A 25,041-nucleotide genomic window follows, 5' to 3' on the forward strand; every position below is an offset into this window, starting at 1 on the left:
TGTGGCGGCCTCAAAAGCAATCTTACTTTGAAAGGACTTGTTTCTAAAGACAGACACGCTGCTCTACTCTGAGTGTCTCTTCAGTGTGCCAATAAAAAGAGGTTATGGGAAGGTCAGAAAACATTCACACATGTTGCTACCTTTGTGAGTGTATAGAGAGAGAGAGCTTCTTTTGAAATCCGATCGAACCAATTATTTTTCTATTCATTTTTATTTTAATCAAGTGTATCGTTTGAAAAAAAAAAAATCAAATAAAATCAGGATTCATGAATGACTACAGACTAGAGATCCACACTTTCCACATCAAAACAAACAAATTAGTTTTAATAGTGGGAGTAAAAAAAGTAATACATGATGCATTTTATATGCATTGTATAAAAACAGGGAATGCCTATTACAGTAAAATACTTTTGCGTTATTTCAACTGGGTAGTAGAATTACAGCATGAAGAAATCAAAAACAAACCATTAAAAATAATGCTGTCATGATAAGATAAACTTCACATGCTTGCTATTTTGAGCACTAGACTTTATATAAAACATCAATAATGTGTTATTGAAATGATATATAGATACTTTGCACAGCTGATAGGTTTCATTGTCCAGTTTTCTTATTCTGCAAAAGAACTGAATGTGAATCTCCATTGATAGAAGTTGAAAATCACTAACAACTCATTCTGTTGTCTGGTCACGATTAATAGTGCGATGATGCTCAGGTTGTCCATTTTTACTACTGTGAGCCTCTTTACTCTGACAGCGTCTGTACATTATAAAACGATGAGCGCAGTCTCATTGAACATTTGCTGAAACAGTCGTACCATGTTTATCAGAAAACCTTAACTCGCTCAACACAGACTGAGCTCTGGGAATGAGACGGCCTGCAGGATTGCGGAGGAGGCAGTGTTCGCTCCTCCACAGAATGAGCTACAACTTCATCCCAGGATAAGTCGCGGGTCCATGCAGATCTGTAGTGTAGTCTCAACAGCCTGCGGAGAAGCAAAAAACGTATTCAGATTCTATTCTGACAAATCTCAAACTCAGATGTTATGGTTTCAGTGTCATTTGTTTGAAAAGTGCATGAGTCCTGTGTTAGTGAAGAACTAGTGCGCCCCCTAGAGATTCAGTGTGGACACATTATCTTACAGCAGCATGTTCATGTGAAACGCTTCTTTACCTGAGGGCTTAAACGCTGTCAGCTGAACCACCTGAAACACAAGATCAAGCCAGGTCAATCTGATAACAACTGGTTATTGTGACAAGCCTAATTCCTATTTGATTATGTGTATTATTGGCACGGTTAAGTGCTGCGTATATAATATCAGTGCCAACCATGTGTGGCTTGCAGCGTACCTGACTTCTGTTGGCTGGTTTCAATGGGAAATTCACAATATGGTCCTCTTTAAACCGTTCTTAGATATAAAGGACAGAGATGCTACATGTAAGCAAATCAAGTTTTTCTAAAACTCATATTGACTGTAAGCAACAGTAAACTGAGCTGAAGACGGTGGATTCGCATGAGTCTGACGTACCGTTCTTAAAGACGAGCGAGTCGGCTGTGGATGTGGTGATGGGAGTCGAGCTCTCGCTGCTCTCCGGGCTGGAACGAGTCGGCAGGCTGTGTACCCATGAAGCACTGGGAGACTTCTGGGAGGGCAAGAAGCTGATAGGCTGCGAGCAGTTCTGCAAGAGGAAATGACATCACAAGTGAGCACGGTAACAGAGAAACAGATTGAAACTGTTCAAATGAGCAAAAATACGGTCTTACTGTAAAGGACAAAGCTTTTCGCTTGTCTTGAATTCTTCTTATAGCGTTTCGCACCTACATTACCGTGAAACATTCAGAAACAGCATTGCGTTGTAATTTAGAAATGAAAATCAATTCCTCATACTCCTGAAATATAAGAAATACCAACTGATAAATATTGTACTGTAGAAGTCATACCTCACTGTTGTAAACCGCATAGACCAGAAAAATATACAGGCCCTAGAATGAGAGGAGAGCGTTAATAAAATAACATTTCCCCTCACTCATGCGAGTGATTATAATGTTAACAACACTGAGCAAAGCACTAAAACAGCACTAAAATAGGTTTATATAATAGTGTGTATGGGTCATTCTACTTTACCTTTTGCAATAATACATGAATAAAAATAAGATGTAAATAACTGATTGTGTCAATCTCAATCTTGTGTCAGTCTGCATAAACAAAATGAAGCTTATTTATGGGTCATTAGTTATTATCCAGACATGAAGTTATTAAAATGCAATTAAAATAAAATGTGAAATTAAATTCAACAATTACTATACCATACAAATAGTAATAATAATAATAATAATAGAATTTGAGGAGGTGGAAAAGTGTTGAAAAAAGTTAAAAAGGAGGTGAATTGCGAGATCTAAAATATAATGAATATTCATAATGCTATATGCAAAATAATTTATTTTCGATTTTGGGGTATAAAATGACAGGATATATAAGGTTTTGTGTGTTTCAATCAATGGCTGTGTTTTAAAATTAAGCAATAGAGAGGTAAAGAAAGAATTTAAATGAAAATCATAGTATAATTAACATTAAATTAAAAAATATCTCAGAATTGCTTAAGATGATGTTTACTCTATTTATTTATGAATATAATTCTTAGATTTAAAATATAAATGTAGTAAGATCTACATTTCGATGATCTGTCTGAAGATTCAGCATCTGTGGTTTAAGAAACAGTTATTATAAAAATATATGATTATAATATATTATTATTTAAAATCTATTACTAAAAATAACCAGGAGAAACTTTTTTGTTTTGGGACATTTAGCTCAAAACTTCAGTTTTATTCTCCGCTCTTGTTATCAGTTAGCATTGAATCAGCCATATATTACAGCTACGGTCCATATTCTTCCTGCATCATAAAACATTCGAGACAGATCTGCACTGGCTAATTATATGAGAAGAGTTTCCTTCCAGTGACGGACTCTGCTCATGTGTCTCCTCCTCTCCTCCATTTTCTCCATCTGTCTTCTGCTTCTTTTATCTTTTTCCCAGACGCACACAGTAAATCTACATTAACAAGCTCTGGGAGGGAATTCAGCTCTCATTCATTATAGACATGGGAGGAAGAAAGAGACACAGTCCGAGAGAGCTACGTGAAGCTGAAAACAGAGAGAGGAAGTTCATTTCAAATGTGTTGACAGACTGGAATCTGAATGAGAAGAAGGCAAAAGGTGCGTGGAAAGTCAGAGCTGGCCGATTTGGTCAAAGATGACAAAAAACAACTATTTTTGTCCATACCGAGGTCACAGTTATTTAAAATGATTACTTACAGTATTGTTCAAAATAATAGCAGTACAATGTGACTAACCAGAATAATCAAGGTTTTTAGTATATTTTTTATTGCTACGTGGCAAACAAGTTACCAGTAGGTTCAGTAGATTGTCAGAAAACAAACAAGACCCAGCATTCATGATATGCACGCTCTTAAGGCTGTGCAATTGGGCAATTAGTTGAAAGGGGTGTGTTCAAAAAAATAGCAGTGTCTACCTTTGACTGTACAAACTCAAAACTATTTTGTACAAACATTTTTTTTTCTGGGATTTAGCAATCCTCTGAATCACTAAACTAATATTTAGTTGTATGACCACAGTTTTTTAAAACTGCTTGACATCTGTGTGGCATGGAGTCAACCAACTTGTGGCACCTCTCAGCTGTTATTCCACTCCATGATTCTTTAACAACATTCCACAATTCATTCACATTTCTTGGTTTTGCTTCAGAAACAGCATTTTTGATATCACCCCACAAGTTCTCAATTGGATTAAGGTCTGGAGATTGGGCTGGCCACTCCATAACATTAATTTTGTTGGTTTGGAACCAAGACTTTGCCCGTTTACTAGTGTGTTTTGGGTCATTGTCTTGTTGAAACAACCATTTCAAGGGCATGTCCTCTTCAGCATAGGGCAACATGACCTCTTCAAGTATTTTAACATATGCAAACTGATCCATGATCCCTGGTATGCGATAAATAGGCCCAACACCATAGTAGGAGAAACATGCCCATATCATGATGCTTGCACCTCCATGCTTCACTGTCTTCACTGTGTACTGTGGCTTGAATTCAGAGTTTGGGGGTCGTCTCACAAACTGCCTGTGGCCCTTGGACCCAAAAAGAACAATTTTACTCTCATCAGTCCACAAAATGTTCCTCCATTTCTCTTTAGGCCAGTTGATGTGTTCTTTGGCAAATTGTAACCTCTTCTGCACATGCCTTTTTTTTAACAGAGGGACTTTGCGGGGGATTCTTGAAAATAGATTAGCTTCACACAGACGTCTTCTAACTGTCACAGTACTTACAGGTAACTCCAGACTGTCTTTGATCATCCTAGAGGTGATCATTGGCTGAGCCTTTGCCATTCTGGTTATTCTTCTATCCATTTTGATGGTTGTCTTCCGTTTTCTTCCACGTCTCTCTGGTTTTGCTCTCCATTTTAAGGCATTGGAGATCATTTTAGCTGAACAGCCTATCATTTTTTGCACCTCTTTATAGGTTTTCCCCTCTCTAATCAACTTTTTAATCAAAGTACGCTGTTCTTCTGAACAATGTCTTGAATGACCCATTTTCCTCAGCTTTCAAATGCATGTTCAACAAGTGTTGGCTTCATCCTTAAATAGGGGCCACCTGATTCACACCTGTTTCTTCACAAAATTGATGACCTCAGTGATTGAATGCCACACTGCTATTTTTTTGAACACATCCCTTTCAACTAATTCAACTAATTGCCCAATTGCACAGCCTTAAGAGCGTGCATATCATGAATGCTGGGTCTCATTTGTTTTCTGAGAATCTACTGAACCTACTGGTAACTTGTTTGTCACGTAGCAATAAAAAAATATACGAAAAACCTTGATTATTCTGGTTAGTCACATTGTACTGCTATTATTTTGAACAATACTGTATAGAAGTAAAGGGAGGTTTACCTCAAATCTCAAAAATCTAAGTTTTATTCTCTAAAGTTCATAGCAGTTGAGCCATAAATTACAGCTAATACACACACACACACACACACACACACATACACATTAAAACAAAATAAAAATAAATAACATCAAAATGAATAAATACTGTGGAAGCACATCATTGCAGTGTTATTTTAGCATCATTGGGATAATATTGTAATTTTAATTAATATTTTGAATCGATTTCTTTTTTCATTTTATAGCAATTTTTGTCACTTTAGTAGTTTTTGTTTTATAAATATATGTCTATATAGATTTAACGTTTTAGATTAATTATGTACTTTAAATTTAACTCAATTAAAATAAGAACTGTTGCTTTGGCAACTAAGTTTTATTTTATTTATATATATATTTTTTCAGTTAAAGTTTATTTTATTGCAGGTAACACACATATTTATAACAATGCACCACTGTAACGGAGAGAGTTTGTAATACAAGACAAAACAATGTCCATGTGCCAACAGAATTTTGATTTCATAATCACTGCAAGATAAATCTTAATTGAAAATAAATGTGTGGAGTGTTACCTGAAAAGCATTGAGTGTGATGAACAGATAGGCCACGACGACAGATAAATGCACCAGCACCCCACACAGCCAGGTCAGACCTAACACTGGTAACAGGATCAGTACTGGCCTCGTCGCTGCCCTGCGTGTGCACACAAACACAATATCACTCCTTCAGATTACTGAATGCAGTGGCTAGGCTGCTCAGTTTTACTTCAGTATGACTGAAACTCTTCTTCAAGGACACTAGCTAATTATACAGACACTTCTGATTCATTTCTGCTCATTCATTGTAGGAAGTATCTATATAACAGGACAAACGAGTCTCTGTGGCTGTTTGTATGGTATCTTCTCAAGTCCAGGTGGCTGATAGGAATAAATGAGTTACTGGCAAACAGGTGCTTTCTCGCTGCTTCCTCTGTTCAACAAGATAAGAGAAGAACTAGAAATGTGTACAATAATGAGAAACGACTGGCTGAAACTGCTCGCTATCTCTTCGCTCTGGCCTGTTTTTATTTCAAAGGAAGTTTGAAAGGGAGACAGCGTTCACCAGGTAAGATCCAGCGTGTGAAGTTTGGAGTCAGAACTGGGCGTCAGCATTTTGGCTCTGCGACGTGCACTGGCCACTGTGACCGTTACCACCCGAAAAAGCACCACAGCGTTGACCTAAGAACAGAGAAGCACATCTCCCATTACCTCACTTTAACAGGTGAACTTATCGCTGTGAAGGTTTGTGGCCTCAATCTTTTTTCTTGTTCTTTTTTTATGCTGTGCCTTTAATAAACGACTCTGTCATGTTCACAGCAGGGATGATGTATCTTTGTAGGATCAGAAATGAGCTAGCATTTTAGCTCCATAACCCTTAAGTAAATTATGAAATGGTTTTTGTATATTTGTCTAAAATGTCATCTGCGATGAACATACATTTGTATGTTTTACTTTTTCTTTTTAGCTTTTTGTTGCCCTGAAAACACGACTTTTTACAGCCTTGAAATAATCACATTTATGTAAATTATAATATCCCAAACCTCTTTTTTTTTTTATAAAGTCTGAAAGAGTTAAAAGCTTAACGATGAAGTCACGTGCAGTTGATTTATAGCACATGTTTAGCTATTTACATCTGGCTACTGTATCAAGGCTTTAAAATAAATCATATTTGTGAAGATTATCATGATGTACAAAACAAAAAATGTTTGGCATACAAAAGTCTGTGTTCACCACAACACTATACTACAAATAACAGTCACTATATGGAGAAAATCTGGAGTCTATAATATACAGAAATGTACAATATGTATTTTATGTTTGCAGAATATATGCTTCCTGATGATACGATCCCTTAAGTTTATTTGATGTGCTAACAACCTTAAATTTGAATTTGAATTACATTAAAAAAAAATCTGATCATTAGCATTTAATATCCACATTGCATTCATACATTATGCATTTAGCTGACATTTTAATTAAAAGTGTCCTTTCCGGTCCAGACTGCTTTAAAGCTGTGATGAATCAGAAGAAGAAAGGTTAATGTATCTGAGTGCAATATATTTAACAAAATTTACAAAAAAAACTTGATTCTATCCAGATGTTGTTGATTGGATGGAGAAAGACTGACTAAATGATTGGAGAGAAATCACTAGAGAGAAGATCCAGTTATGACATTTTGATTAAACATTACAAGGCTAAAACATTTTTTTTTTTAAAAAGCAAACATATGATGAATCTTTCACAAAAAGATCTATAAAAGCCATTTAGGAAATAGATTTCATGTTGACTTTAATATCATCAGAGCCAGGTTTCCCAAAAGCTTCGTAAGCCTAAGAAGTTCGTGAAAACGATCGTACGACTGATCTTAATATCACGGTCTGTTTCCCAAAATCATCGTAACTTAAGTAGCACTTGAAAATCATCGTAGATCTACGAGTGCTCTGGAGTCATCGTGAAGCCCTAAGTGCATCGTAAGAAAACAGATTTATTCTGTCACCTGCAGGACAAACAGAAGATTAAACATTTAACTTGATTCAAGAGCAATGTGATTATAATATAAGCATTTGATTGTGCTTTATTGTACACTTTATAACTCGTTTTCTTATTTTTGTTTCATTAATTTATAATTAATTTCAAAGACCGGGGGAAAAAAAAAATATGTCAATGACTTGCTGAAGTGCACGAAAACCAGCTATGTATTTGATCTGAAATAATGTCTCACTCTCTCTCTCAATTAATTGAAATAATTTTATGCATTTAACAGACGCTTTAATCCAAAGGAACTTACAGCGCATTCAGGCTAACATTTTTTACCTAACATAATATATAAATATATAAAGTTTTGTTGGGAAACACACGTGAAACAATAACGAACGATCGCAAAATTACTCGTAGAAAATGCTCTTAAGCTCTAAGATCAATCGTTATCGGGAAACCCGGCCCAGAACAGTATATCATATATACTCATACACTCAAAAGCAAATAAGAGCCCACTGTGACAATTATTCTGATGCAAACACACACACACTTACTCGAGGAACTGCGCACTTGTGACATACTTACGGCCAAAACAAAGAGCACAGGCCCCGCAAAAGCCCAAATAACGTGCGACTGCAGGTTCAGCCAGCAGTACTGCTGTGCTTTGTACTGATCCAAAGTGGCTGCCAAGGTTACAGCGACTATAACAACCGGCAGCCCTAAGACAAAGCAAATACAGACACAATGTGTGAGAGGAAGGTTAATCAAACAGAACATGAATCATAATGATTTACACACACACACACACGGTTCTCACCCCAGCCCAGCACATAGTACAGCTTCATGCGCCTCTCCTCGCTGATGTTCACAGAGACCACTTTACTCCAGAGCAGCAAGCCCTCCACCAGCATCCAGCAGAAAGACGACAGGAAAAAGAGATGCAGGAGCGCCGTCACCAGCCAGCAGACTTCCTGCTCCACAACAATATACACATGCTTCATTCAAAAGCTGACAAATAACAGGCCCATACCAGCTAGCAGTAGTACATTAGAGATGTTTACTAGAATACAAAAATATCATTTAAATAAATATACAGTATATTATTTGATTGTTACATAGAAATAGAAATAGAAATAGATAGATACAAGTGTTCTTTAGTGATTTATCTCTAAAGAAAACACTACTATGTGGCAATCTCACAGCTGTTTCTCTATTGTTTTTTATCAATACCATCTGATATTTATGAAGAAATTTATAAAAACAGCCAATATCAAAGTCTTAATATCCTCTTTTCACATTTCACCATTTATTTCATGTTTTGTTCATATATTATTTTAGACTAAGTATATATATATTTTTTTTTTAAAGAAAGAAAAACGTAAAAGAAAAATCATTTGGGACTGTATTTCAGATAATTTCCCTTAATTTAAGCAGGTTATATTAGTATCTAGCAGCATTATTAAACACACACACAATGGCACTTTAACAAGTGTGATGTTCAAAATATGATTCGTTTTTCAACACTATAAAATGGTGGCAACAATTTAATGAGATGGAGCAAAAAAACTATTTAAAATCATCCTATTGTCTCAATTAATTATTTGTTAATTTGCATAATAAATAATGGACATAATGGCATATATTATTTTTGCATCTGGCAGTGATGACCATTAACTTTTTGGTAAACAAATTATTATTTTTGTAGTTCTCCAGTCTTTTCTTATCAAGTATTAGGTGTTGTGACACACTGATGCATAAAATGACACTGCTGAATAAAAAAAGAATATGTTGACAGATATAGACGTCACACCTGGTTTCCCTCAGCCCAGTCGCTGAAAATAAGAAGAAGCTGAGCTACAGCCAGCGCCACGATCAGGTTTTTGTGAACTGTCGTCCGATCTGACTTTGGAACGCTAGAGGAAAACAGAGAGCGACTCATAATGCAGTAACAGTGGATCAGCACTATTTTTATTATTATTATTATTCTTTTTTATATATTCCCATCTACAAACACAGGGAAACTCACCCGACAGCCACAAAGAGAATAAATGTGAAGATGAGACCACACAGAGACACGCCAGAGCCAATCAAACTGAAGATCTGCAGGGCTGTCTGATGATCCGGATCTGGCTAATATACACACACAAACAATTTAAGTAGTAGGATTTGATTTGTCGTACTACTTTTTAATTTTACTCTTTTTTTTTAATTGAACTGTTTATTTCCTATAGTGGTCAGACTTTGTTTCCTCATGTTTATCTGCAACCAGGGTCATTACTGTAACTGATTTTTTTTTTTTTTTTTTTGGCAATTGAAATAAATGTGAAATCAAATAAATATATAAATATAAAAGTAAGATCAGTATCTATTCTTTGTACTATGATTTTCCATCTGTTGCAGGTACTTCTTATTAAAAGCCTCTTTACCTGAACTTCAGAGATCTGTAACAGCAAGGCAAAGTTGGTAGTGTGGTTACAGGAACAGGAAGTGGAGTTTCTGTTAGTGGAAATAGAGGTGCAACCCTTTGTTGACCACCCTCCCCCCTCTGGCCTGAGGCGTCAAGGCAAAACAAGATTTTTATACAGTTATACAAAACATTTATGAGAGCATATGAGAATTCATTAAATAAGTACACGAAAATGGCTTACATCAGGTCGAAATCCCAGAAAGAACAGATAGGTGTCAAATTCAGTGAGGCGTTCTAGAGAGTGAAAAAGAGAAGCAATGTAGATGAAGTCAGGCGTAACTGTCCATCAACACAGTACATTCAACCCTGATCAGTTCTCATTTAATCAGTTCTCCTAAAATGATAAAATCTAGTGAAAATGATGTTTGAACAGCAGTCTACATTTAAAAATCAATCTACGTCTTCAGGAGACTTGAAATATAACATGCATATACTGACTAGTGTTAAGGTACTTGAAGCTGCTTTTTGTGCTTTTGGAGCTTGAATGCCTCTTGTGACTAAACTGTATGCAAAAGATCAGCTTTGAAATTCAGCAAAATCAACTGATCCATGGAAAAAAGGAAGTCATCTAGATTTGTAAGGAACTCACATGTGGTTGAATGATTCCGATAACTTTTTTTAAATGGTTTTACTGGCATCCACTACTCTGACTTTAGCCAAAGCTAATTTCAGAAATGAGTCCATGGATTTAGAAAACATGCTTCCACAATAAAAATGATACATTCTATTTCCTGTACCTGAATCTTGTGCTGGAGTGTGAAGTTTATGGCCATGCTGATCGGCTGTCCATCTGCCAGCACTGTACTGGAGATGACCGACGAGCCCAAGACTGTTCGCACATGCCTGATTCACACAGTCACACCATCAGCAATATGACAACACATTCATGTTGTAATTACACTGAAATATGCTAATTCTGTAATAAGGGATTTGTATCACACACATTATTGGCATCTATGGTTCCATGAAGAACCGTTAACATCAATGGAATCTTTGCATTCCACAAAAAGTTCTTTAGAACATCTTGGCATGGCTGTGAAAACCCATTATGGCAGCTTTGTTTTTAAGAGTGTGTTCATGTAGCGCAGACACAGATGATCTGAATTAATTCAATGAATCTGCATACTGTATTCATATCTTACCTATGAGATCCATCACTGACTATAGGGAAAAGGGTAATGTTCTCCTCTCTCTCTGAGAGACATTTCACAGTGCTGTACCATGTATTCAGTAACGTCACCTTTTTGAAGCCTGAACAAGCACAAGATATAAAAAATAAGGAAAGGAATAAAAAAAAGCGCATCAATCAAAAAGACTTCATCTCCTGGTTTTAAATATTCAAACCATTGTTCTGTAGGTCCTTCATGTTTGCTGCTGGGACAGAGATGCAGTCACGATTTCCCACATCCATCCCACAAAACGCAGAACCGTGAGAACCTTCAGACAGCAGCTTCTGCTGGACCTGCAGCTCTGCAACACAGGACCACAGTTTTTCACTAGGGTTTTGATTTCAGTGCATGTCAGTCTTGTTGCTCTGTATGTCTGTGTAACTCACTGATATTGTCGCTGTGTATCTGCACAGTGTCTGTGTCGTCTGTCAGCAGAGAGTTAAGGTTGCTCACCATACGGTCTACAGTCTGCACGACTGCCATTGGGCCCTTCACTACCTACAAAGCACAGATTATTTTTGATGCAAACCCAATATATGAATAAACAAACTAGTCACTCTGTATGTAAAATGTAAGCGAATGTTAACTTCATAAATGAACTTATTTAATGGTTGGATAAACAAAATATCATACGCCAGCTGTGCTGTAGTGATGATATTAGGTGGAACTGCTCTTTGAATGATCATTAATTACAGAATTATCAAGTATCATATAAAGAGTTACAATACAGTTCAAAGGTTTGTGGTCAGTAAGATTTAAAAAAAAAAAAAAAAACTTTACTAACCAAAGGCTGCATTTATTAGATCAAAATACAGCAAGAACAGTAAAACCGAATGAAAACAATGCCTTTACTTTCGCTTTTGAACAACTTGAACAATTAAAAAAATACTGATCACAAACTTTTAAGCAGTAGTTATTACAGAATTATAAAATAATTAAATGAATAAATAAAAACAATTGGAATGTGGCAAGTTGATGGTTTAGAAAACTGTAATATAAGACAGTAGAATTCAAATCTACTGCAAAAATATATAGATATATATGATAACAATATAAGAAAATAATCTATAATTCATAAAAGACATTTGCAAAAATGTTCTCAAGAAGTGTGGCAGACTATCTTCATATATCCCTTTAAATAATCAGTAGTTAACGCATAGATCACCTCTTTGATGCTGTTCCATTTGCTGACATTGTCTTGGCTGATGAGTGAATCTGCAATGGTGATGAAGCTGTGGCCGAGCCTCTCTGCATCACGCCGGCTGTGGTTGGCAATGCTGGGCAGGTCAGCGGCCCGAGAGAGAACATGCATCAGAGAGACCATGTCCCTGTCCTCCAGCTGCTTCTGCTCCTTCTTAACAGCCTGCTCTGATGCGTTCAACAGACGGGACACTGAGGTCCAGCTCTGCCCATCTACGGCATCAGAGAGCACATCGTCTGCGGTCTGACAGACATGGGACAAAATACAAGTCAGATGGTTTCTTTTAAACTTTGATTATTAACAATGATAGTGTGCTAATAATACTGTGTGCAGAATAGTCGTGCTGAGAAAGCACTTTTTAGAAATCGACTGTACCACGCCATACTGCATGAGACTTTGCATGAAGGAGCTTGGGTTGGACGTCAGAGATTCTTTCACATTCTTCATCTTCAGATAATGGTCTGTGGATCAGAGAGCTGCACTGTCACTCTGTACACACTCACAGCTCACATTCTTCAATACATTCACACTTTATTTCACTCAATAGCTGAATAGCTGTCAGCTGATAAATTTAAGTACACAATTATATACCAATTTCGACCAGTTACCAAGCAATGCTTCATTTTGTTCAGTCTGTGGTGTAAAAAGGTTGATTAGCAATTAAAGAAAAAAACACTCAAGCAAAACATGGTCTGAATAAGCAAAGGGTCTGAATAATTTTTGGTCCCAAATTTGACCAGTAGTCCACTGTATGAAGTATTTTGCTATCCTCACTTACATAAATTAACTATAGGGTCATGCATCCAATAGTAAAAAAAATATAAAAAATGATATCTGGTGCCTGAACAGTTTTTGGTTTGACTGTGCCTGCTCTCACACACACCTTTGCTGACTCTGCAGATGAAGGGGAGCGTGTGTGTGCAGGGGGCAGTGCTGTACTGAGGCTGACGGTCAGACCAGCCATTAAAAACCACACATTGCTCTTCCTGTTTCTGTGTTGACTTCAGGGACCCTGCAAAAACAGGCATATCCACCACAAGTTAACTGGAAATTAAAATGAATGCATTATTATTAGTAGTAGTAGCCTATTATCATCACATTTCAGCTGAAACAACAAAACACTTATTATAACACTAAATATATAATATTAAATGTAACACCAAACAACACTTAGAAACGCATTAAATAGGTACTTTAATTTTAGTCAAAATATTTAACAAAAATACGCTTGTTTTAAAAATTGAAATGAATACTGAAGTAATCATATCAGAAGATCCAAGTAGGATCTGTAAACAAATAATAATAACAATAACAATCATCATCGACATTATTATCATTATTATAAACATACACTTAATTTATTTTTAATATTGCATATATATATATATATATATATATATATATATATATATATATATATATATAATAAACATTTTTGAATATTTATCAACTGGCAAGGATATGTTCTTAATTGTAGCTTTAAATGTATTCGTATAATATTATTTATATATTTAATAAGATAACTTTAATAAGATAATTTTGTTAAATATCAGAAGATCCAACAAATTCAATCTATAAGGTAATAATAATAATAATAATACAATTATTATTATTATTATTATTATTGACATATACTTTTTTGTATATATTTCATACATAAAAAAATAAATAGTGAAAATCTGAAGTATGTTATAATAAAACTTTTAATAATAAAAATACAAGCTAAATTTTTTGAATACTTAGAACTAAATTAAATAGAAAATATGATAGTAATATTACATTTAATAGGATGTTTAAAATATTAAATTAAATCTAATGTCTATCTATCTATCTATCTATCTGTCTATCTAAGACTAAAGATCCACCGATTTTCCACAAAAATATTAAATCAAAATATTAAATGTAAAAATTATACATATTATACAAATATTAAATATTAAAAAGTGCTAAAAGTTATTTGTTAAAGCATATTTTATTACAACAACAATAATAAGAGTTGTTATTTGTAGGATATTCTGGGTGGGTAAATGAAGCTGACCTGGACAGGTGAGTGACGCAGACACATTCTGGACAGACTGATGGACAGTGAGGCTCCAGTCCTGCCATCTGAATAAAGCTCTGTGATTGGTCAGCTGCGAGCAGGTGTGCAGCGCCGTCACCTGTTCTAACTCCAGAGCTTCACCCCAGACGCTCAGATCAGTCAAGTTCCCAAAAAACGGCTCCGTGAAATTCCCACCAAAAGTATCCTGGTCTTGGCCCAATATAAATATCCCGTCTCTGTGGATATCCCTTGCATTTCCCCGAGCTGTCCCTCTATCTGAATCTCCCGTTTCCCCGTCCACGTAAATGGCCCAAAATCCATCGCTCGAGCGCCACGTGACGCAAACATGGTGCCACTCTCCATCAACGGGCAGCTCGGCTTTGTGCCGATGATGCTGTCCTTGAATGAGAAGCGCTAGGCGGACTCTTCTGTCGTCTGTCTTTCCGCGCAACTGGAACTCATTGACGAAAGCGCGCGCTGCGTACGAGAACACCGTGGACACGTCATTTTGCCGCGGGTCCCACTGCACGCGCAAGCAAACGCTCACCCCCGACAGCGGCGGGAAAGACGCGTTCACACGCGCATAGCCGTCCTTAGACGTGAAAGATAATCCTCTGAAGATCGTTTCTGTGGAGTTACAGAGATATGTGACCTTGCACCACAAAACTTGTAACAAGAGTACATTTAAAATTGAGATTTAAGCATCATTTGAAAACTGAAAAAAAAAAGTCAAAATATTGAGAAATTCATCTTTGAGGTTGTCCAAATGAAGTTTTTAGTATTACTAATAAAAAAATAAGTTTTGATATAGGGGCCTACTTAATGGCTTGTTTTTGTGTCCAGGGTCACCTTTTGACATTATACTGTAACCAACATCATAAGCAGACTTACTTTGTTTGGGAAGCACCAGATGAGTTGTCGGGTTCTGTTTTTTGTTGGTTTGGAACCAGACTGGGCCCTGCGTGCTGGATTGAGAGAGTAACTTCCGGGCCCCCTCCTCGTCCTCTCGGACCCCTGAGGTTGTGAGGCCGCTGGACTGACCACGGCAGTAACGCAGAGCTTGCTCGAAAGTGAACGATGTGTTCACAAGATGGTACACTGCATCCTTCTGGATCAGAAGGTTAGAGTCTGGCACATCTGCAACAGGTTGAGATCTACTGAATCAGGATTTTGTACATTGTGCGCATCAATTTTATTCACAGGCACAAACGGAGCGAAATTATGCAGTTTGGTGTAGATGTTGTTAATAATGGCCATATATTGCATAAAATAGCATGTACTGTAAATGGTCAGTTGTCACACTATATCTCCCAATCAGTCCTAAGATATGATGTTTAAATAATTTGTTTTGTTGATGTTTCAAACATATAATCCAATACAACACATTAAAATTAATATTCCTTAACAGCCTAATAGATTCTATTTAATAAACATGATTAAAAAAATGATCTATGGTGTATAATCAGTTACTTCAGTAACTGGTCATCTTAATATGTTAACAATATATAACAATAGTTATTCTTTCATTTACTTTATGAAAATCAGTAAAGATTTCACAGCAAACAGTCACATTAACCACAACCTGAAAGTGGACATTTTTACAACTAAAAAGCCTTTTATTAATCCGATGACAAAATTCATGTACATAATCTTTATAGAATTAATTAATGTCTAAGTGGCACAAATGCAGAGTTTACTCACCCAAAAGCCCGACTGACCATGATTGAGTTGGTTCACACATACCTTTAAACTTCATTGTTAAACACATAAAGAAAAAAGATGCCAAAATGAGATCATACTTGAAGAATTTCACAAATGAGGTAGAGAAATGTGATTCCAACATTACCACTGCATTAGCCAAAATCACTCCAAAGAGCACCGGGGACATCTTCACATCTGGACACAAATCAAATAAATAAAAATACATAATAAATAACAACATGAAGAATGCAAACCCAAAAAAGATATCTGAAATATCAGGGAAACTTCCGTATGCCGTGTAAATAAATCACTTGTGTTCCTCAAATGTGACTTCCTTGTTCTTTTGTAAAACATGTACATCAGCCGTATGAAACACAACGGCAGATATAACTGAAGAAGAGCGAGTCAAAAGTAAGAGACCACAATTTAAAAAATATATATATAAATGTATAGATTTTAAATAATTAATAACAAAATAAACAACATTCTAAGATTTTATAAAATACATTCATATTAAATTTACACTTTAAATGATTGTAATTTTAACTGTTAAAGACCACAATATACCACAATTAATTTTGTTTTGTACAGTTTGATGTGTACTTTTTCTGATGTGATGCTTCATAATTAATGGCATTTAGTTTAATTGTGATTTTTTTTTTCTTAGTTATGTAGATAAAGGTTTACGTTACAGCATATGTTGTTTAATTTATGTTTATTGCGTTTTTTTTTTTTTTATGTGTGTCATGTGTGTTTTCCACATGATGGTGTTTTGTGCTTGTGTGAATGACCTTCTAGAAATTACCATTTGCCTCAGTTTGTGGAAAAGCTACTTGTAATGAAATTTGATTAATCATATCAGAACACATTAGATATTAGAAAAGAACCCAAAAAAGGGTTTCAGTAGTGGTATCGGACTTTGTATTGGATATAAGAGATGTGACTTACAGATGTATTTGTAGCTCTGCCTTGTGCTGCTTGTCTTGTGATGATCTTCCTCAGTTGGAGTCCTAGCATCCATACACTTGTTTGGGCTGTGCTTGGAATTGCATCTGAATATCTTTCTCCTCTTATCTATATGCACTTTACATGGTCTTCATCCTTCAGCTTGCAAGTGTGATATCCATTTCAAAATCCATCTGATCCAAACTGTCCTCCTCCTTGATCCCGGTGTGTGTGTGTGTGTGTGTGTGTGTGTGTGTGGCTCTAGGAAGGAGGTGAGCGCAGACCCCCTCGTAGATGTCCAGCCCACCAGCTCAGCCTCAGCCGTCATTTTAGTACAGCGCTTTGTAATGCTAATGGATGTCATTTATTAAAGCCGACTTCTTGCGCAAGCAGTGTGAAAGTTCATCAAGAGCTGCGGGACACCTACCAATGCAGAATGCCATTTATTTATGTCCATTAGTGGACAAACTTCACACACACACACACACACACACACACACACACTCTGTTAACTGTTACAACACTTCAGATGAGATGATCACACACTGTAAGCTGCATGCACAAACTGGAACGAGTGAAAGTCATTTCCACCATGATGTTTGTTCAACCTTTTTTTTGCTTGTTGCATTGAAAGCGTCTCTATAAAGCTGGTTTGTTTTGTGTAGGCTAAAGCTTTAGTGTCCTGCAGGACAACAAAAGCAGTGACATCACTAATGCACAGTGCACACCAGCGGGCCAAAGAAAACCTGGTATTAGTATGCACTGTAGGCAGGAGCTCACGCAACAGTATTGAGTGCAGCATCAACACCAGCAAGAGCTCTGAGATCACAGCCAATGCATTTCAAACCAGATCCAGGCAAAAATCAAGATTAAAAAAATGTCTAACAATTCAAAATGTGTGGGGCAAAATACTTGTGTTTTATTTGAGATTTAAAAAAATATGTATTCCAGACCCAACTGAAAATAAATGTGGTGTAGATAAAATTTTGCTCAGAAATTGCAAGGAAATTCAAATAATTACACAGAAATGGCAAGTAATATTTTTAGAAGTAGACAGAGTGAAATTCTCTCATAAAATATAATGCATTAATGGTTTTACAGTTAAAGTTAAAAAAGTGTAATGTTTAAAAATGTTGTAAAATGTGTATATTTCTGTTTACAAAAATACAATGCTCTCCTAAATGCAAAATAATACAGAAAAGTCATATTGAAAATATATAGTGAAAATGAAATGGATGAAATCTTCATTGTTATAGAGTGTGATAACTACGTTTATTGCTTTTTATTTTATTTTTTTAATCTATATTTCACTTTTTTTTACCGTTTGACCCTCCTTTTCAAAATGATGAGTATTTCCGTTTATTTAATCATTTTGATTTGAAGTTGTTTCCTGTAAAACAGCTTCAGGATCTCTTGGGACAGGCGTTGAGAAGTCCAGCAGAATTCCCCTCTCCACATAATACCTGATTCCCCTGGGCCTCAACAAAAGCCCCCAGACCGCAGTGACCACACACTTGTCCTCTGAATGTGGGTTGGCCATATTGGCTCCCACACAGCAGTTTGACTGATTTGCCGAACAGGGGGCTGGGGCACCAGAGAAAAAACAGAAGGACTAGTTACTAATGCAGTCAGGGTCATCTACAACAATACAAATGCTATTTACTAGAGAAAACTCAGCTGAGTTGTGTTGTCGTTATTGTTCCACCATTCGGCTGACCTTTACGAGGACCCTCCTGTAACACCTACAGATGGCAGCCATACTGGATAGAGTAACTTAAGTTACAGCAATGAATCCTGGGTCATAAAACACAGCACTGTTTTGGGCTTAAATGAGCATTACTGTCTTAGAAGGAGGAGGAGAAGTTCAGGCATTTTCCAGAGGAAACCCAGAGCAACAGACAACCGCAGTGTGAATAAAAGTGGAGAAGTACCTTTTAAACAGTCGCTTTGTCACGGCAGATGCTCCATCACTCGTTAAACAGCTGATTAGGGCTTTTCCAAAATGACAAAAAGACCAGAGCCATGCGAGCTAAAGAGGTTCGAATGAGCCATTGGGAATGTTAAAAGCAGGGGGAAATGGTCTAATTTCCTGTACATATAAAAAAATGTATATATATTATTTTATTTACATAAAACAGCTCTCAGTATTGTTTTAAAAATTTACTGCATATTTTCATTTACATACGCAGGAGACAAACCCTTGATTTTTAGCCAACAAACCCTTGATATTTCCTAAGCTGTACATATTTATCATCAAGAGGACTGAGCAGAACTTAAAACAACAGAAAAACAAATCACAAATCATCTTCATGTAAGTCTATTTTTACTCTCATGTAAGAGTATTTTATAAATCGGAAAAAAAACTTGAAACTTGTTAATGTTTGTGTGTGTGTGTGTGTGTGTGTGTGTATTGTGAGGAAAAAAAGCCCACCTAAATGTGAAGGAAAAAAATGGAAAATCAAATACTGGAAAAATAATAATATTAATATTAATATTAATATTTTTATAATTAGAAGAACATGCTTTCTTGAATCTGAAGGGAAACTGCAAAGAAAAATACTGGAAAAATATTTAATTAAAAATAAATTAATGGAAAGTTCATTGCTTTTTCTGTTTGATTAGCTTTTCTAAAATGACTTCAAATTAAGAATTTGGAAGTTTAAACACTGAGAAAGCAGATTTATTAACTTTATAAACAACACGTAGCAATAAAACTAAAAAAAAAAAAAAAGCTAAACATCTGTGAGCATGTATTAACATGCACTGAGAGTGGTTTATATTTACATTTCCATACATATTTGCATTTAGCAGAAAAACCCTTTATATATGCCTTACATCAAGAGGTTTGAGTGGGACCTAAAACAACTGAACAACAAATCACGTCTCATCTTCCAGTAAGGCCCTCCCTCTTTTTCGGTTCGGCTCCATCTACACGCCGAATGCAGCCAGCTGCTTCTTTCAATCAGCCTTGACCCATCATGTATCCAGAGCGAACAAAAGCATACAGGCATTTATCTTTCCTCCCTCAACATTACACTTAAATTCACTGACAAGCCCCTTTCTCTTCTCTTCACATCCACTGTAGCCCACCACTGCCATCACTTGTTGCACATTTCCATGGCAACAATAGCTTTCTATCAATGGCATGACAACGTCAAATAGTATCCCGGCCGAGAACAGGAGAGACAAAGAAACCATGACCTACATGTAGAGAGGAGGCAGATCTCCCCCCACCGGAATCCACAGGATTGAGTTTAGAACACGTTTTTTGGTTTCTCACCCCTGCCATGTGATCTGTGATGAATGAAACAAGCTTTTAAACTTATGGAAAGACAGACGTGCAGCATGAGAGTCTTGATCTGAACAGAAGCTTGTGGAAACATTTCCTTCTTTGTCTTTCTAATTGTTAAATGCATTCTTAACCCGTTTAGTTTGACTTCTCGGCTGTGGAAAGGATTGATGAAAGCTAATAAATGAAAGGGGACTAAAGCGTAGATGTGTCAGTGGGTAAACTGTGTGTCATATTCTTGTATATATATATATATATATATATATATATATATTTTTTTTTTTTTTATTTTTTTTTGTGACATTTTAGGGAGCAGCAAGATGATTTTTCTAGATTGGCCCTATCCATGCATCCATCCATCCAGACAAGGGTTACAACCTACAAATAATAATGCCATAGTTTATTAAGCCTTATTAACAACATTTAATTATTAATATAACTTAGATATTAATATTTATATTTTAAAGTGTATTATTTATTTATTTATTCTAAGCGTACAAGTTGTGCAATATTATTTATTTATTTAAATATCTTTTTTTTTTATCTTTTTTAATTTAATTTTATTTGATTGGATTTTTATTTAATTTAATTTTATTTTATTTTATTTTATTGTAGTTAATTTTATTTAATTTTAGTTAATTTTATTTTATTTTATTTTATGGGTGGACAAGTGGCGAAAATTAATAATGTCGTGCATAGTTCATTTGATATAATGAAGAACATTTGTTTATTTAGATATTTCTATTTAATAATAAGTCTTTAATTTAATAAATAGAAAAACATTTTGTTTTGTTTTTTCTTTGCCATGTGCACCAGTAGTGCAACACTTTCTACATATTGTATAAAAAGGATGATATCAGTCAACATTTAAGCACATTAGCTGTAGTTTCACTGAACAAGTTAAAATCCTAGCCCTGTGTGTACATGCTGAAACAACTAGCCACTAGGAGTGTTATTTTACAGTGAAGAAGCAATTAAAACCTTCATTCACTGCTAAGATCCTCTGGTGTCACAAAACTGCTCAGGAACACAAACCATCCTCACTTTTAGAAAAACTCTGACCGAAAACAGCACTGTATTATTTGATAAAGCTGATGTGTAAATTTTTTTGAATATAAAATAATGGAATGTTCTCTCGTGTGCAAACATTCCTATCAGACACTTTGTGTGCAGCATGTTTGTCGAAGCCTATCTGACCACAGCAGACACGCTTTATGACCGTCCTCCCTCTCGACCCTCTGTCGGCCAACAAATCACCATAGAGACGCTCTTTTAGAAGATCTGCCATAAATGCTGAGGGTGTCAGTGGCAAAACAAAGAGGTGTGGGAGAAAAAAACATGGACCTTGACCAATCAGAAAATGGTGTAATGGTGAATGGTGTAAGGTGTGCGGGGTTTGGAAGGTCACATGACCAATTTGTCCTAACTGACCCCAGGTTTTAGACCATCATTAACCAGTGGGAGGATACACGTCTGATGAGATGAGCTGGAACAGCTTCGGTGTGCATCTCCTGTATTCTAATGTTCAGTATAGAGAATAATCAGAATATGTTATCTGAATTTTTTTTATTGACACAGGTTTTATATATATATATATATATATATATATATATATATATATATATATATATATATATATATATATAAAACCTATTTCAAGGCATCACTGAAGGCATCAAGGGCTATTTGAGCAAGAAGGAGAGTGATGGGGTGCTGTGCCAGATGACCTGGCCTCCACAGTCACCGGACCTGAACCCAATCGAGATGGTTTAGGGGTGAGCTGGACCACGGACAGAAGGCAAAAGGGCCAACAAGTGCTAAGCATCTCTCGGGGAACTCCTTAAAGACTGTTGGAAGACCATTTCAGGAGACTACCTCTTGAAGCTCATCAAGAGAATGCCAAGAGTGTGCAAAGCAGTAATCAAAGCAAAAGGTTTGAAGAACCTAGAATATGACATATTTTCAGTTGTTTCACACTTTTTTGTTATGTATATAATTCCATATATAATACCACATGTGTTAATTCATAGTTTTGATGCCTTCAGTGTGAATCATGAAAATAAAGAAAACTCTTTGAATGAGAAGGTGTGTCCAAACTTTTGGTCTGTACTGTATAAATATCATTTATTTTTTAAGACGTGTATAAAGATCACCTTGCATTTTCGTCTGGAAGCTAGGCCACAGCACGCTTTTGACACACACTGACACCTTGTGGTCACTCAGTGCAGTGCAACACCACGTATGTATCTTGCCTTCAGTGAAATATACTGACCTAATATTATTTATTTAAAATATATGAATCAATAAAGCATCAAACAAAAAGGCAAGTACAAAAAATAAAAAAATCTGTTATTATCACAATCGTAAACACTGGTTTGTAATGCACATAGTTTTACCGACTTAACAAGAAGTAGCCAGTGCAAATTGGCTATAAGGTATGGTTGAACAGAGTGTAAGTAAGCCTATAATAAATAAAGGCATATATAATAATATATAATATAATAGCCTACAGCACGAGCCTGAAGAATGTAGAAAAGACTTGCACTTGATTTTGTGATAAAATCCTGTTACTACAGTAGCCCTGGTCCTGGAGCAGTTTTGATCATCTTTTAGGTTGCAATGCATGCTCTGTCCACAAGAGGCCGTTACTGAACAACTGCTCTCTTTACCATCTGACATGCTGCTTGTCACTTGGTTGACACGAGACAGAAACGAAACCTCATTATGACCTTTGTTTTATTTACAGCCACAGATGAATGCAATTAGTCTGAGCTCTAAAACAGAGAGTTTTATTAATGTCATTGTAATTACTCTCTGCCATTGTTCTAAAGCGCTGCATTATCAAAGACATGAGCAAATTCCTAGCTATTACTTAGTTGTGCTGTACCATTTAATAAATCGCATATTATAGATGAAAACTACGGTGCCCGTGAAGTGACTTGTTCGGTTTACTTAATTTTGTCGTGGCCACGAAATAATAACTCGTGGGAACGTGATAATATGTCATGGTCACGAGATATTAATTTGTGGGAATGTCATAGGGGAGAGCGGGGTCGAAAGTAACGTGGGACGAAAGTAACAAAGCGATTTTCTCCGAGCCTCTTTCTGTATTTGCATTCCCAGCTATGACAGCATATTCAGCATGCAATCCTTGACGGAGCTGAGAAATATCATGTGATTTCCTCATCGTTTCCGGAAGTTAGGTCCGTAAAACTGTTTTCGAGCACAAAAAGTAATTTGTTGAAGCGGTAATTATTTTTTATTAGTTGTGTTGTTTTTCTTGTTTCATGTGTCACAGTAATGATCAATCTACAGGTTATTTAGTGCTTTAACACATCCTAAAGTTTGCATTTTCAATTTTTTAATATAAAATTAAATCGAGTTTAAATGTCAGGAGTTCCTGTCGGGACAAAAGTAAATTTTTATATTGTGCATTCTGACATCTGATGAAACTTAAACTTAAATTTAAAATGAAAATATGAAAATGTAATTTAATAATTTTTTTGCAAAGATAAAGGACAAAATATGTTTGCAGTTACTTATTAACAAGGTCACAATCAGGTATACTTAAGAAAAATAAGACTAACAGAAAAAAATCCAGCTTATATTGTTGTGTTACTTTTGACCCACCTGTGTGTTATTTTCGTCCCAACCGATGGGGTCGAAAGTAACAATGTGCAACTTATGTTCAAAGTGAAATTATACTGAAGTCTTTCTACATTTCTACAAAATACCACCTGGTATTGTTAGACTACACTTATGAGTTACTGTCATGCGTAAACAAACCTGCGTGACCATAGCAACCCGGGATAATCAGAGATGGATTCATTCATATTTTATTTAGAATTAAGAAATTATTATATTATTTACACATATAAAATTTATGCATTTACATTTTATGCATTTATTTCATTTTATGTTAATTTCGAGCATTTACAGTACTCTATTATTTACAAAAGTATTCAGAATGTTAAGAGATCGAAATTGAAGCAAAAAAAAAAAAAGAATATGAACGAAATAAAAAAATAAAACCAATAATGATAATAGGTTAATAATAATAATAATGTACACATATTACGGGGGAAAGACAATCAGTTAATGGACTTGAAAGACTGTAGGATAAAAAAAAGCTTTTATATTTTATTATGCACTTTATGTAATATTTATTTATGTTAAACTTCATGTGAATGCTGACGATCGCATGAAATACAGCCTGGTAGCCAACGCGTATGGTAATATAATAATTACTTAATTCTAAATAAAATATGAATGAATCCATCTCTGATTATCCCGGGTTGCTATGGTCATGCAGGTTTGCTTACGCATTAAACTCGTGTCCACGAGAAAAACATGTCATTACCTCAACATAGCATCTCGAGGCCACGACATAAGGATGTCGTAACCTCGACAAAATGATCTTGTGGCCACGACATATTATCACGTTCCCACAAGTTATTATTTCTTGGCCACGACAAAACTAAGTAAACCAAACAAGTCATCTTACGGGCACCATAGAAAACTATTAGTATATTTTGTAACTTGTGACATTTCTCAAGTCTGTGATGTGTGTGCATGTGTGTGTGTGTGTGTGTGTATATACGTCTATACATATAACTAAATAGCGCCAATTGGCCAATCAGAACTCTGTATTGTGACAAGTTGCGCACAAGCTGAAGCAATTTTTCATTTTTGAGCGCAAAATGGTTCAAGCGGAACTTTTGAAGTTTTTAAAAAAGAGGATAACAGAAAAG

The 25,041-nt window shown here is 35.7% G+C and overlaps 1 protein-coding gene across 1 annotated transcript; it reads right to left on the bottom strand.

The window, feature by feature from the left end:
• Positions 1-84: 84 nt before the first annotated feature.
• adgrd2 (adhesion G protein-coupled receptor D2) lies at positions 85-17,248 on the bottom strand. The gene is made up of 26 exons (XM_052564078.1): positions 17,005-17,248; positions 16,202-16,251; positions 16,057-16,105; positions 15,247-15,492; positions 14,353-14,982; positions 13,198-13,326; positions 12,690-12,775; positions 12,279-12,557; positions 11,500-11,611; positions 11,289-11,414; positions 11,087-11,195; positions 10,682-10,787; positions 10,126-10,178; positions 9,904-10,027; positions 9,504-9,607; positions 9,288-9,390; positions 8,295-8,448; positions 8,063-8,196; positions 6,063-6,178; positions 5,534-5,654; positions 1,942-1,983; positions 1,765-1,818; positions 1,529-1,679; positions 1,350-1,408; positions 1,174-1,204; positions 85-985 (listed from the first exon to the last, which is right to left on the bottom strand). Exons 1-26 carry the CDS (start codon positions 17,075-17,077, stop codon positions 978-980), a joined length of 3,249 nt encoding a protein of 1,082 aa, XP_052420038.1. The 5' UTR covers positions 17,078-17,248; the 3' UTR covers positions 85-977.
• Positions 17,249-25,041: the final 7,793 nt, after the last annotated feature.

Source organism: Carassius gibelio, chromosome B8 (assembly GCF_023724105.1).
Source record: "Carassius gibelio isolate Cgi1373 ecotype wild population from Czech Republic chromosome B8, carGib1.2-hapl.c, whole genome shotgun sequence".
Lineage (NCBI taxonomy): Eukaryota > Metazoa > Chordata > Actinopteri > Cypriniformes > Cyprinidae > Carassius > Carassius gibelio.

What these genes read in the sequence shown, in the direction of transcription:
- adgrd2 (XM_052564078.1), bottom strand. Translation starts at nt 17,077, where the DNA reads ATGGATGCTAGGACTCCAACTGAGGAAGATCATCACAAGACAAGCAGC. An exon ending in GTACTATGTGCTGGGCTGGG is followed by an intron (nt 8,197 to 8,294) that starts GTGAGAACCGTG and finishes GCTTTGTCTTAG; the next exon opens with GGCTGCCGGTTGTTATAGTC. An exon ending in CTGTGCTCTTTGTTTTGGCC is followed by an intron (nt 6,179 to 8,062) that starts GTAAGTATGTCA and finishes CTCTGTTCTTAG; the next exon opens with GTCAACGCTGTGGTGCTTTT.